Source organism: Anopheles nili, chromosome 3 (assembly GCF_943737925.1).
Source record: "Anopheles nili chromosome 3, idAnoNiliSN_F5_01, whole genome shotgun sequence".
NCBI lineage: Eukaryota > Metazoa > Arthropoda > Insecta > Diptera > Culicidae > Anopheles > Anopheles nili.
Genome location: NC_071292.1, coordinates 31,498,473 through 31,512,320, shown reverse-complemented (window position 1 = coordinate 31,512,320; position 13,848 = coordinate 31,498,473). Strand labels below are relative to the sequence as shown.

General features: G+C 43.3%; 1 protein-coding gene across 1 annotated transcript in view; it reads left to right on the top strand.

The window, feature by feature from the left end:
- The window catches only part of LOC128727098 (uncharacterized), a 45,222-nt gene extending 34,681 nt beyond the window's left edge, over positions 1–10,541 (top strand). The window contains exons 4-9 of the mRNA XM_053820965.1: positions 2,325–2,439; positions 4,351–4,517; positions 4,602–4,721; positions 8,229–8,420; positions 8,480–8,615; positions 9,612–10,541. Of these exons, the coding sequence (XP_053676940.1) occupies positions 2,325–2,439; positions 4,351–4,517; positions 4,602–4,721; positions 8,229–8,420; positions 8,480–8,615; positions 9,612–9,663 (782 nt within the window). The 3' untranslated portion in view covers positions 9,664–10,541. The remainder of the gene's footprint in view (positions 1–2,324; positions 2,440–4,350; positions 4,518–4,601; positions 4,722–8,228; positions 8,421–8,479; positions 8,616–9,611) is intronic.
- The last annotated feature ends 3,307 nt before the right edge of the window (positions 10,542–13,848 follow it).

The following is a 13,848-nucleotide window of genomic DNA, read 5'->3' as shown; positions in this document are numbered from 1 at the left end:
TGGACGTGTGTCCTTCACGTCGTTTGTTGGTAAAATCAGCATTGGCGCACCGTTTGGTAGCGCTGTCGTACCGACGTAACCGATCCTCGCTTTTAATTGTTTGATTAGTAAAGCTACACCCGTTCGGTATTGAAGTTACATTTACGACATCCAGCAGAAAGGCAACGTGGTTGGTGTAAACTGTCAACTTCTATCCATCGAGCCAAAGGGGTTTCTAAAGGTAAACCCTTCCCGAGGCCAACGAACACGGGCCCGTTCGCAGACCGTTGGTGGAATGCAAATATTTACACTGCACCATCCGATACGTTGCGAGATCGCACCAGTATCGTTCGTTACTGAATCCATAAAACTGACACCGGGTCGATGCTGGCTGGTGCAGCAGCAACCAACGAGCGCACACACACACTCCCACAGCCATTGGCTATTGTTGCACATGTCCGTCTTCTTCTCGGTCGGTGCATCTAAAAACCATCGAGCCAGGTGCGCCCCATTACCTGATACACGTGTGCCACCGTAATGTGGTTGTGCTAAGCGAACGGATTTTTGTTATGAGATTAGAAAAGTTGCTCTACCTTGGGGTGCAATGCTCATCTCTCGGTGTGGAAATTATTGGCGGACCGACGTATAGCGATAGGTGAATTTTCCGAGTCCGAACCAACCAACCTGTCGGTGTTGTTTGGCTGTGTGTTTTATTACCGATGAAATTCAAGCCAAAATTTCCAAAAAGCCGCCCAACCAACCGGTGGCATCCTGCCGTTTGCTTCCAAACCGCTCGCGCCTGGCTAGTGAGTGTAAACAACAGCAAATTAAATATTTATTAATTTTATAAATATCTGCCCCAGCACACCGGGGCCCGGGTTTGCTTGCGTCGCCATCTTTTGCCGCTCCTCCGGGGCGATGCCCCTTTGGTTTAGAGTTTCCCGGAAGCCCCGCTGCAGAACCAGCCAGTACTAGGCGACGCTCAGGCGGACCCCGGTGTGGTCGGCCAGCTGCTGCTGTTGCTGCTGCTGGGAGCGATGGGTTCGACATCTTCTCGTTTGGCGCGGCGCACGAAATTAAAAGCCAGATGACTGCGGTTTTCATTAAATAATCATGGCATTTCTGGTTTCCACAACACCGTGCAGCGTGGCGTGCTCCCTGCCTGGGACGGTGGTGGGTGTTTCCATCTCCCACACAGCGGGATTTCGCGTGTACGTGCGTGGGTGTGTATGTGCGCTACGCATCTTTCCCGCTCGATTAACCTCGACCAGCCATGCGAGGGGATCGGTTTTTGGGACACAACGCGTAGCAGAGATTGTGCGCGTGCCCACCCGTTCGCACGACAGACATTTTCTATTATTGTCCTCCCTCCACAATCTCGGCGATCGTCCAAGGGTTAGGGGGAGGATTTGTGAGGGATTTCTAACTCATCCAAAAACGAATCAGTCAAATAACGAAGATGGAAATGGAACAGGTGCGCCGCCAAGCTCGGTTGTCGTTTTCCATCCGCGCCGTTCTCTGCGCCAAGTTGGTGTTTGATTTGCTTTTTTTTTTCTTTTACACCCTGTGTTGCGTTAGGTTGTGTCCAAGAATGGGACGAAGTTGGAAATCTTTCCAAACGGCTCGTGCGCGCGTGTGCTGGCTCGCGACAAGGGCCAAACGTTTTTTTTTTTGTTCATCCAAATCTCTTGGCGCCCTCGTGGAAGCAAGCAAAATCGTGACGGTTCAATCTGGCGCCGTCGTCGAAACGACGGAGAGGCTTTTTTTTTCTTACCGAGAGATATTATTATCTAGCCGCAATATCTAACTTGCCTGGGGATCCGCATGGAACAATCGAGCAGCGTCGAAAACGTGTCTTAGACAGCTAGAATTGAGTTTGAATGAAATGTTTTCCTGATATATTATTAGATGCGGTTATGTAGTTGATGTTGCTACATTTTTTTAAAACATATTTTTGTCATTACGAATAGTTAAATTTGGATTGAATTTTAGACATTCTTTTTGACCGATAGTTACCAACAATCGTACGCCTGTTTTAATTTACCTATATCTCTCGTTGTATGCATCTTGCTACCATATTCGTTTCTCTATATACGTTCTTTCATTCGCTTCTCTTAAACTTTCACCTTCCTCACACCTTTAAGGCCACCATTCTCTCCCTCTGTCCTTCTTGTATAGCACAAGACTTTTAACTCACCTTTATTCGCTTTCCCTTCCACGTTCTTCTCTTTTACTCCGCTCTGCTTCGGAGCGATTCCGAAAGCTTGCCCGTCACCCTGATTTGATTATGCCGTGGCTAATGAGTTTCATTTTGTTCTTCCGCCCTGTTTTTTTTCCCATTACAGATGTTCTGAAGCCTAACTACGACCATCCCAGCACTAATTTAAAAGTATTCGATATAGCAAAATCTGTGACGCTCGGTTGTAACGTTACACAGGAGGGAGTCTATGATTTACATTGGTAAGTTTCTGTCCCTGGTTGTGCGTGTGTGTGTTTGTCGTGTAACTAGAGAACGCATTTTTTGTCTACAGCATTGACCTCAAGTTAAATGTTGTTTAGTTTTTTTTCCTCGAAAGCACCACTCAGTCCGAATTGACCACGATGTCACGATGGTCCAATCTAACACGTGTTTCCCTTTAAGCGCGTGTCTTTTTCTCCCTCCGGATGCCATTCGTTTTACCGGACTGAGCCTGCTTTTTATCGACCGTTGTAAAAATAACCATTCGCACAGTAAGAAGTTTTTTGCGATTTGAGAAACGATCTACCGATTCACGATGTTGACGAATCATTGAAAAACAATAATGATTTGCTCTTGAATAATAAGATAATATTTTATTAACGTTATCCTTTGCGTTGACTTTTGTTTTGTTTGATTAAGCGCAGTCATTTGTAAAAATCGTTTTTTTGACATTTTGATATGCTAGCTATTCACGAACGAAAGATAAATTTATCATTAATATTTATCAGTCCATTCCAACCAAATGCAATAAGGGAAGAAGAAAATGAAGCGAGTATTTTTTTCTCGTCTCAATGCTTTTTTGTTATTTAAATATCGTTTTCACATACGTTCCGGTATACTTTTTTGTTGTTGTCTATCGATAATGTAATTTTAGAAGGAGTGAATTATTGGCTATTTAATGTAGCTGTATATGAGAAATATTTAAAACATTTGAAAACTTATATAAAAAATGAACTTTCAACCCTTGCATTTATGCTCTACTGGCATAAATCTACCTACTACTAGGCGCCTCCATCAATGGTAGAAAATCACAGATACCCATGTCTACGCAGTTTATAATGATTGATAGTCTGCTAAGAAATAATAAATATACTATTAAATTCTTATGGCGATATAAAAAACAATTCAACGTTTGCATTAATATTGTTTAGCCATGAAAATACCAGCTACTAGGCGCCTCCATCAGTGGCAACACATACCACTAGCCTGTTCATATCAATTGTTAGTCTAGTATTTTCTTTTTCATTGACACATGCAACCACAAATACACACACATAAACCTTTTCTTTCTCTGCCTCTCCGTTTGCTAACTCATATAATTCCGTATAACTCCCGGTGTGAGATATTATTAATCTAGCTTGATTAGATGTGTTTATTTGACTTTGTTCTATTTTCCAAAATATACCAAGCAGCCCCAAAGTGGAAGCCAACTTTCACTAGCGAACTAACAAAGAGACGAAAACAAAAAAATAACAATACGCTTCAAAATAAACATCTCATTAACACTCGGCTACAAAACGCTGACGTCAGCGAGCAGGAACACACGCAAAGGTGGAACAGGTTTTTGTTGCCTAAAACATTTCAGTACGAATTGCCTCTGGCATTTTGCGATGTTCTTCGCTTGCTTCGCCGGCGGGAAAGTAACAGCTAACGCACCCTGCCAAACGCAAGAACATCGTTTGGCTTAATAATGCTCGTTTGCGAACGACCAGGCGAAATGCGGTGCGATGACGCACTGCTCGGGGGCTTGTTTGATGTTTTTTGCCGTAAAAGAACACAAAAGGAATTGTTTTTTTTTACTAGCGATTATTTGGGCTTATTGGTAATGCGGTATATTTTGATATAAAAATCGGTTATACTAACAGCTTTCTTGCATCAAGATGTCTGCTCATGAATAAAATGCGTAAACACAAGAAAAATAAAATAGAATGTTTGATTCCGGATGAGCTAGAAAACTACCCGGACAAGCAATGATACAGCGTTCGTTGGCTACATAGTTCTCTCACTAAATCGATCGCCCAGCGTTTCGCTAAATCTATCTGTTTCACCGCCGGTTACATCATCTTAATGATTCTCATTCCGTCTTTTCTATTCTCTTTCTCTCTTCTGCTCTCTTTCATACACGCCTGCAGGGCAAAAGACGGTAAAAATGTAAGTGAACACGAATCGCTGAAAGATCGCTTTAAGATACTGTCGGCGGAGCGAAAGTTCATCATCAGTCGGGCGTTGGAGACCGATGCCGGACAGTACACCTGTAGCGTACCACAATTGGGTGTATCCAAAAGTTTTACCGTAGTTGGTAAGTGGTTGGCCGCGCGTTGGTTGGAAATCGTGTGACGATGTTATTGGTAATTTTCTGCTACGTTTCTTCCCATCTTTGCAGCTAATGTTGTTGTTAAATTTGAAAGCACAGAAATAGGCAAAACTAACATAGTGGAAGGAGAAACGCTGACGCTTCACTGTATAGCTTTCGGAACGGATCCCAAAATTACATGGAAAGTTGGTAAGTATCGCCATTTGGGTTAGATTCTATAACAGGGTTGAAACAACCAGCTCATAAATGTGTGATTAAGAATTGAGGGATGGCATCTGCGTGTCACTGCTACTACACGCACACAGTGAAGACGGGATCTCAAATGTCACTCTTGGAGTTCAAGAAAAAGAACGCTAAACTCTCATGTCCCACCATTTTAGCGTCCACATGAGAAGGCTCTTTCTCGGTTCTACTTTCCATCACGGTTCTAGCGCACCGTTACCGCAAGTAGGCCGCAAGAAAAAAATGGTTTATATGCAACACACAGCTAGCTGACGTTATTGGAATAGAAAGCGCCTCCGTTCCTGAGCGGCAGGATGCTCTGGCTCGAGAAAAAAAATCGCAAGGAACAAAGCAAAGTGTGCCTCTTTTGGATTCACCTTGAAAGCATGATATTGTCGCTATTTTTACAACGGGATAAAAGGAAAAATGAGAAGATTTCTTTTTCTCCTTCTCCAGCCGAGAAACACAGACACAGGATTGCGTTGTGCAGCGTAGAGTTGAATTCGAATGGTTGTCTCCTCTTCTCGGTGTGAGTGGCTTTGAAAACTCATTCTTTGGCAACAATATCGGTCAGCATCGGTGGCAGTGGCGGAATTCTGGCCGAGTGCACGACGGGGAAAGGGCCGTCGGACGAAAATATCCCGACAGGTCTATTAATAGCGGCCAACAATATCCACCCCAGTCTCATAAGTATTATCAGCTTAATTTAAAATTTATTTTTAATATCCACTCGTGGCCGCGCCTTCATTCGTTTCTACCCACGAATGTATGCCGCCGAACGCCGTTGATATAGCTGGGGTTTTTTTTGTTTGCATGTCGCTGACGTTGCTCATCCATTAGTGTTCCATAATTTGCATATCGAGCGCACGCTATTTGATGCCATGTATACAAGTTGTTCTCGATGCGATTCTTTTTGTCTCATCTCAACAGCAAATCGAAATTATCTTCAAAGTTTTTTAAGTTACCACTTTTGCATTAGCCTTTCTTTACATGTAAGATTTGTTCATAACTTCCTACGAAATTACCTGAATGTTTGATTTGACAAACGAATGTCCTTTTATTGATTTTTGCTGTGCAAGGGTTTTTGTTGCATTCAACGCAAAAAAATTCAAATGAATAACGGTATTGCAGATAGCTTCCGATCAATAAATCATGTTGGACTGATTTGTTACCGACGAAAATAATCATCTTCGCGTGCTGCAGTCTAAAAACGCCGTTTGCCAAGTTGGTGGAATGGACAGATTCGATTAACATTAATCAATTGAATAAACAAACATCCGTTACGATGGTAGCCGGTTTAATGAAATCTTGCTTCGTCCCGTACGAAGCTGAGCAGTGTTAAGATGATTGACGTGCCCATTCGTGGCAAACGAAACCCAACCGCTGAACCTTCGTTTTTGGGTAACCTGCCAAACACAACGTATTGGAAATGCGTGTTTGTAAATGTGTCCAATCCGACTGCACCATCCATAATCGGTCAACCACTATCTGATCAATATTTTCGCTGATCCACCTCCACCAACAGATTTATGGTCGGTCCAATATTTCTCGTGTTGGTCATGCATAAATAGCTAGAAAAAGTTAACCGGAATCGCCATTCAATTCATGGCTGGTCGGGATAGCTGACACTCTGTAAGAAAATCCTTTATTCCCCATCCCACAAAAATAACTTCAAATTTGTCAGTGTGAAAATACACGATCATACTAACTGCAGCGATCAGCTTGTAACATTTGGGATGTAAACAAACTGCGGTACACGCGTCTCGATTACATCGTGACGGATAAATATTTATCGTTTTCGTTCACGAGCGTATATTGTCGACATTTTGGACGTTTTGCAACAGTAGGCCTCCCAAATCCATTACTATGATTACATCCAAAACATGATCGCTCCATGCGGCAAGTGTTTCCATCCTGTTTTCATAAGAATGTGTTTTTTTATGTTATATTTGCCTTTGAGAATAAGCCACATTTGTAAATAAATATTCTTTGTTATTTCGTTTAAATACAATACGCTTGATATAATGTCTATTGTGTTTGCTTATGTTACGTCATTACTAATTTATTACGATTATTTACCCAACGAGTCAGGTCTTATTAATACATATAATTGCGCAGCAACAAATCCTTCCTGAGACCGTGATAATGATTCCAAGCAGAAAACGGCTTCGTTATTAATGGGATTGTTACACTCTCGTTTCTTTCACCCGTTGTTTCCTAAGAGTAGTGAATTTATAGGTAGCCTGTGTATCTGCGATATACTAACTTGCTGCTGTTTATTCCTTATGCCTCTGCTTTCTGCGGAGTCCGTAAGCAAATCGATGAGGAACGCATTTTTCTTCCGTGATTTATGCCAGCAAAGAAGGTATAACCATCTTACCTTCATGTCATAGAATCTTTTTAGCATAAATTAAACCGTTTAACAGCGCCGTGTTAACCCATAAGCCTGGAAAGGTGCAATATCAGCAAGTGGTTTTGCCAATGTGCCTGGATTCAACTTGGGACAATCTCACCACAAACACGATGACCCCTTTGGGCATGCTGTCGTTGTACTGAGAAATAACGAAAGGCGTTAGTTAGCAGCAGTTTGTGTGCTTGTAAATGAACGGCTGCCAACATGGGGGCAATGTCACGCTTGTGCACGGTATTGAGAAGGAAAAAAAAGTGCATACCAGTGGTCTCATCCACAATGCTCGTGTTCCCAGAGACACAGCCGACCGCGAGGGTTTGAGTAAAAGCAAATCGATCGAACTCGGTTCCGCCAGTTGCGCTCCCAGGTTCTCCATCTAACATAACCCGGTACGGTCTCGTTATTCTGCTGCAAGCACTTCAACAACCCACCTTTTTCCGGACGATGGCGTTTTTCGTCCTCCGCTCTTCCTTACTGCGAGTGAAGTGTGATGCGATGTTTCGCGCACGGAACCGGCATCCCGAGGAAGGACAGAAAAAGTTTCTCACAAACACCGGCTTTTCGAGGCGCGCGCGCTGAGCCCTAATGGACTTTTGTTTCTCTTTCCGGCTCCGAGAAAACGGTGGGCAACGGCAATCGTGCGCCCACCGCTCGAAAGCCATCGAGGCAAAGTGTTCTGCTCTCCTGGCGACTCGCGAGCAAATCGCTCGGCCCTTGGGCGCTGCCGGGACCTCTTCTGGTCGTCCGTGTCACACTCGTTCGCCGTGTGGATGTGCTAGAATTACGTGACTAGCAGCTAGGCAAGTGTGCAATCGTACCATTATCCTTGTGGGCTTGTGTCGCTTACTGACAAGCTCTGAAGGGTGCGAACTAGGATGAAACAAAATATGGGTGAAATTGAAGCTTTCAAACCGGGTGGGAGGATGTACGAAGTCATAGTTCGAAACCCGATCGCTCGCTGGTATCAACTTAACGACGATAAGTGTTCATGTAATACGGCATGAGTACAATTAAAAAAAAAAGCAATCGTTAATCCGTTTCACACATCCGCTCCATCATTGTAGGCAACAATACTTACAACGCGTCGACAGATCACATCGTACTGCAGGAGGACGAAAGGGGCGTGGAAAATGCGAAGCTTATCATCGAAAGCATAAGGCTCGGCGACTACGGCGAATACACCTGTGAGGCGCGCAATAATGCCACCGACTTCACGGGCAAGCCGGCCCAGGTTATGATTCACGTTAGAATTAGAGGTACCATTTCTTCTTCCCAGTAGCGACGAAAAAATGCTTAATATATGCTTTAATTTTAGGAAAATATGCCGCGCTTTACGTGTTCCTTGGTATCATCGTGGAAGTTGTTCTATTATGTGCGATTATTTTAATATGCGAAAAAAGACGTAACAAGACAGAGATCGAGGAGAGTGATACTGACCAGAGTCCCGACCAGTAAGTAACCCTCGTTTCAACCCGGTTGCATTTCGAATCCCATCCCTTGTGCTGGGTGCCTTTGCTTCCCTCATATCCACTAGCTTCCTTGTCAGTCAGCCACACTGTCACAACCGGCCGCTCTCGGCGCAGGGCTTATCGGTCGATCTTGCCAGCAAGCACGGCATCACCGCTACAAACGATTGGTGTACAGTGTGGATGATTGGATGTTTTGTCAATGCTTAATGTCAATTCCGGTTACCTTTCGTCCGGAACTACACGTGATGCAGTAGCTACCCCGTACCTTGTAGCCGCCAATGTGCACCAGCTTTCTTGTTTCCTGTTTTATCGCTATCATCTCGTAAATTGTGTTTCTCGTCCCGTACACATCCAGTCGTTGTGGTCATTTTTTTCTGTTCGTAGTATAGTTGATTTATTTCACGCACCATTCACCGTCACACGTTCATCGTCGAAATTCCCATCAATTGTTCAAAAGTGAAGAAACTGTATAAGGAAATTGTCTATATTCAACTATTTCATTAAGACAAGGATCTAAAGGAGGGGATCTTTAAGAGAAGAAGCTGATATTCGTTGCATCTGATAACCCTTATCCGTGTGCGCTAATAAAGAGCATGTAGACGTAGGACTATCATACTAACTGAAGGCTTTCCATAGGGCAGTTTCGTGTTGTGTTTTGAATCACGTAACTCATTCGTATACTAATCGCTATAATGCTTCGAGTGGCACTGTATGTTTGCGATTACTAACTGCAGCCACCGACAGTGTTCGATCGTGCGTGTCTGTAGCACACTCTAACACACTGCTACTCCGTACTAACTAGTCTGTTGCAGAATAGCAACCGTGTTCGCTACCAGCTAATATCGTCTTTCAAGCAACCGTTTAGCTAAAATCTTTACCTTTTCGATGTTGTCCTGCCGTATTGATCCAGCCTAACCAAAGCCTTCCTTTTTTTTCTCTCCCTCTCTCTTTCTCTTCTTTTATTTTCCCGCTTTGCAGAAACAAGAACGGCTACCACGGTAATGAATCCGAACTACGCCAAAGAAAGTAGAGCCAAGTATGCGCGCATGTTCGGGCGCACGTTTGGCACGGGCGTGGGATGAGCCAAAACAGATACAGCAGCCCCTTAGACGCTGCTGGCGCTTTAACTTTTTGTTTCGTTAGCGATTCGTTCCTGGCAGACACGAACGTATGGATGTGTTTCCCTACGATTCATCCGGGTTGTGTCCTTTCTTTTTTTTTGAATCCCTACGTTACGCCTGAATCTTAAATACACCTCTACTAACCTTTGCACCACCTCAACCACCGATGAGCAGCAGTAGCAGCCAGCAGGACACCGAGTTTGATTTTGCATTAAACAAAATATCTACATTTACCCTCACGCTTGCTGTTTGAGCGCGCGCTCCTCCTTGCAACCAGCCGCTAGATAACAGCAGCGATAGCCGACGTATCCACCATAACAAACCGACTCTGCAGTCCGTGCAGTGTCTCCATCTTGTTAGGGCGACGAAGTTTGTGCCGTCCCGTCGTTGATGTACAGGCGAATGACGAAAAGCTAACCCTTATTATCCCCACGGTAGATTGCGCGCAGGGTGATAGGGCGCGAGAAGAACTTAAGCTATTCGGAAAGCGATGTATGATAGTTTAGTTTAGTTTGTGTTTCTTTTCCATATCCTTTCGAATATATCCTTTTCTTTCATGTTCACCAATCTATTCTAGCGCATAGTAGAATAGTACGCCTTACTCGACCATGCGCCCCCATGCGCTGTTGCATTAAACCCTGTTGTTGAAGTATGTTAATATTGTCAGTATTTTAAAAACCGAAGCGCAGCAGAGAATCGATTAGCCAGCAATTACACAAGGGTAGCGCCACCAAGCTGTGTTTAGCATCGATACGAATCTCAATAAAATGGATTTCATTCTTCTAACAACAACACCACGAATGTTGTGTTTTATTGTGCGCTGCAGAAAACTATGTAGCATAAGTTAAAATTAACAAGCGAGCGATGTACGATACGTTCAAATCAGCATAAAGTTTTAGGTCAGGGTAAAGAGATAAGAAAATCATACATGAGGTTTTTTTTTTGCAACATCGCTCGGCACCACAAATGAGATTCTTTGTATTGAATTGTTTTCTCTTTGATCGCACATCTACCTTGCTATAGGCAAGCGAAATGCACCGTTCACGAACGCTTTAAAAACATAGCTCCGTCGCACCGGCAATAAGCTGTGGAAAGAAAAAATTTCTTCTACTCTTTTGATTGTGTATCCTTTGCTCGTCACCTTGCCATTCCATGTCACGAATCATGCCCAACCAACGACCTCTCATGTGCATGAACCGTCGATTGCCTCAGCTCTCTATTTGATCATTTTAGTTCGCGCCAACAAGTTGACCATTTCGTGTCGACCTTTATTTTTTCATTATACTCCGCCACCCATTTGAATGCCAAAGATACTAAAAATTAAGCAATCGCATTTACCTTCCAGTAGCATGCTTGGGTAGCCATTGTAACGATTAAATGATGCTTTGCTAATGATTGAAAATTTACGCATTTTCTCTCTTCTCTTCCTCCGTTTGGTTTTCGACATTCTTGATGCGTTCGGTTGTCGTTTTCGATTCATGTATCTTCTTCTACTCTTCCTTCTGCTCATCGTGCAACAACAACACACGCACACACACACACACTCACGGCTGTGAACGAAATCAACTGTGTGCTGCTGATGCTGATGATGATGCGCCTATTTCTCGTCGGAAACAATCGCTAACCTCAACTCAACTGTGCCCCCATTGCCTATCTTTGCTCTGTTTGTCTGACTGTGCGTGCGTGTATGTGTGTCTGTGTACCTATGGTTTTTGTGCATAACTATATATACTAATGTGTGCAATTGTGCATCCCGGTTATGTCGGCGTGCAAACTGGACACGCAGGAGAAGGCGAAAATCCTCTCGAAATTACAACTAATGATAAGTGCTCTGTAAGTTGATGTCTGATCGAGACGACAAAAAGAAAATGAATTGTTGACAATTAGGTCAGTTTGCGAAGCGTACAGAATAGAACGAGTGGGTAAGCCGCTCTCCAGGATATGACAAAATGATGAATCCGGTTGCAGGTTGAAGAAAAGTGCGTAAAGGCCAGGCGAACGGCAAGCGAGCATCACCAGCGTTACGTTTACGACAGGAGGAGGGTGAATACACTGCAAACCAGTCATACACATTCTTACTTTGAACACTCATTTCACAAACCAAACAACTGCGGATAGATACCGGTACTTTTGAGAATAGAGTATAATGTTGACGGGAGGCGGTGATGAAGCGGAAGAAAAATCACACATGCTGCTAACATAGAAACGACATAAAATTCAACAACAAAAAAATACATGAAAGCACACAATAAAATGCTAAACCAAAAAAAAAAGATGATAATACTAACTCGATGCTAACATGGGGCAGCAATCAAGACTGTCCGGAGGGCAGTTTAAAATAGAATTAAATACGATGCATAGCAAGTAGTGAATTTATGATGAGATTCTTAAACCACGGCTACCAAACACATTCAAATTCAACACTCCTGTAGGTTGCAGGCCGGAACGTGTCCGAAAGACGCACGTGTGTAATATTTGTTAAAATCTTACGAACACCCACAACACAAACACATATACATACAGGTACACTCCTGGAAGCCGTCACTCTGCGTGAAGTAATTCCACCGCAGGCGACCCGCAGGACTCCCGTAAAGGTGCCTGTCCGATACGTTGTAACTGAAGGCCGGTGGTATGCTTCAAGCAAGAGTTTTGTGTATCCGGGAGTGTCCGACCATGCTGCCAACGGTATGAAGCGATCCAGTAAAAATAAAGGATTTCGACATAGGAAATTTGAGGAACATTTAAAGTTTATATTGAATCCCACCAGAGAGAGACATGAAGTAGTTTAATTACCTTACATCGCAAGACGGAAACGCAACGTATTAAACAAATAAAAACAGGACCGCGACAGGAAATAACGAGAAACGATGAGGCTTATTGTGTAATCTATTACAGCATAAGAACGGTACGATTTACACAGCTCTAGCAGCGGATTCAGTGCCGATCGATTGTGGAGCAGAATCATGTTCACAGGAGCAACAAGAGATTAGGGAAATGATTTCATCTAATTCCTACCGGATGAACGACATGCGAAGAAAAAAAAACATGACCCTTTATGGTTTACTAATGGAAATGTGGTAGAACGGAACTCGGAAATAAAAATAGTTCATATGCAGGAATAACAAAAAAAATAGATCATAAATACACCTAGTGGGATCGATGCAAAGGCGAATAGCGCATTCTTTAGTCCGTTTAACGAAATCGTTCCAATGGAAAATGGAAGCTCGGTTTTTACACAGCACACAGCAAATTTTTTTTTTTTACGCAAAGCGAATCATCTTACGATCACCGTGTTTCTCTCATTCTTGGTGTACGCATGCTCAATCGCTAAGGTTTTCGCAAACTACCCGATTATTGACCGAATCTGGACCGAAAAAGATAGGATATAAAACAGCAGCAGAACACTCGTCGACGACCATTATACGGAGGCCTAGTATCGGTTCTCCATGGGAGAAATCGTAGAAAACGATAATGAAAAATGGTCACAATCGCCTTTTTCCGGACCCTACTACGATCCCGCCAGCCAATCCACATCTCTGATCCTTTCCTAAGCCCCTTCTCTTCCTGTTTTCCTTTCCATCTAACTATCATTCGATCGAAATGATGCAATCGATAGCTTTACATCTGTTGTCCTTCATAGTAGTAACATCTGAGCTACTACTAGTAATACTACTACTGCTACCAACTCTCTACAAAAAAAACTATAACTACTATTTCTGACTACATTTAGATAACTAAAGTAATTGAGAATTATGGAAGATCATGCTTTAACACACGTCTATCTAGTAGGAGACTATGCTTTTCTAGTCCATCCTTTGGAGAACAGGGTCAGCAGATGGAAGAGGGTGGTTTTTAACAAGTTTCAAACCTGTCCCGTGTACGAGACGCGCCGCAGCCTGTAGCCACTAGTCATGCGGTGATAGTTTTTTTTCTTCCTTTCCATTCGAAAACGGGAGCACAATCCAACCAAATAGTCTATAGCCGGACAAACGACCGTAGCAAGATCAGATCAAATGCTCGAACGAAACTACTCGCGGCGAGACTTTTTCGCGTTTATTTTTGCATCATAATCAACGTACCTATAGGATCATCAT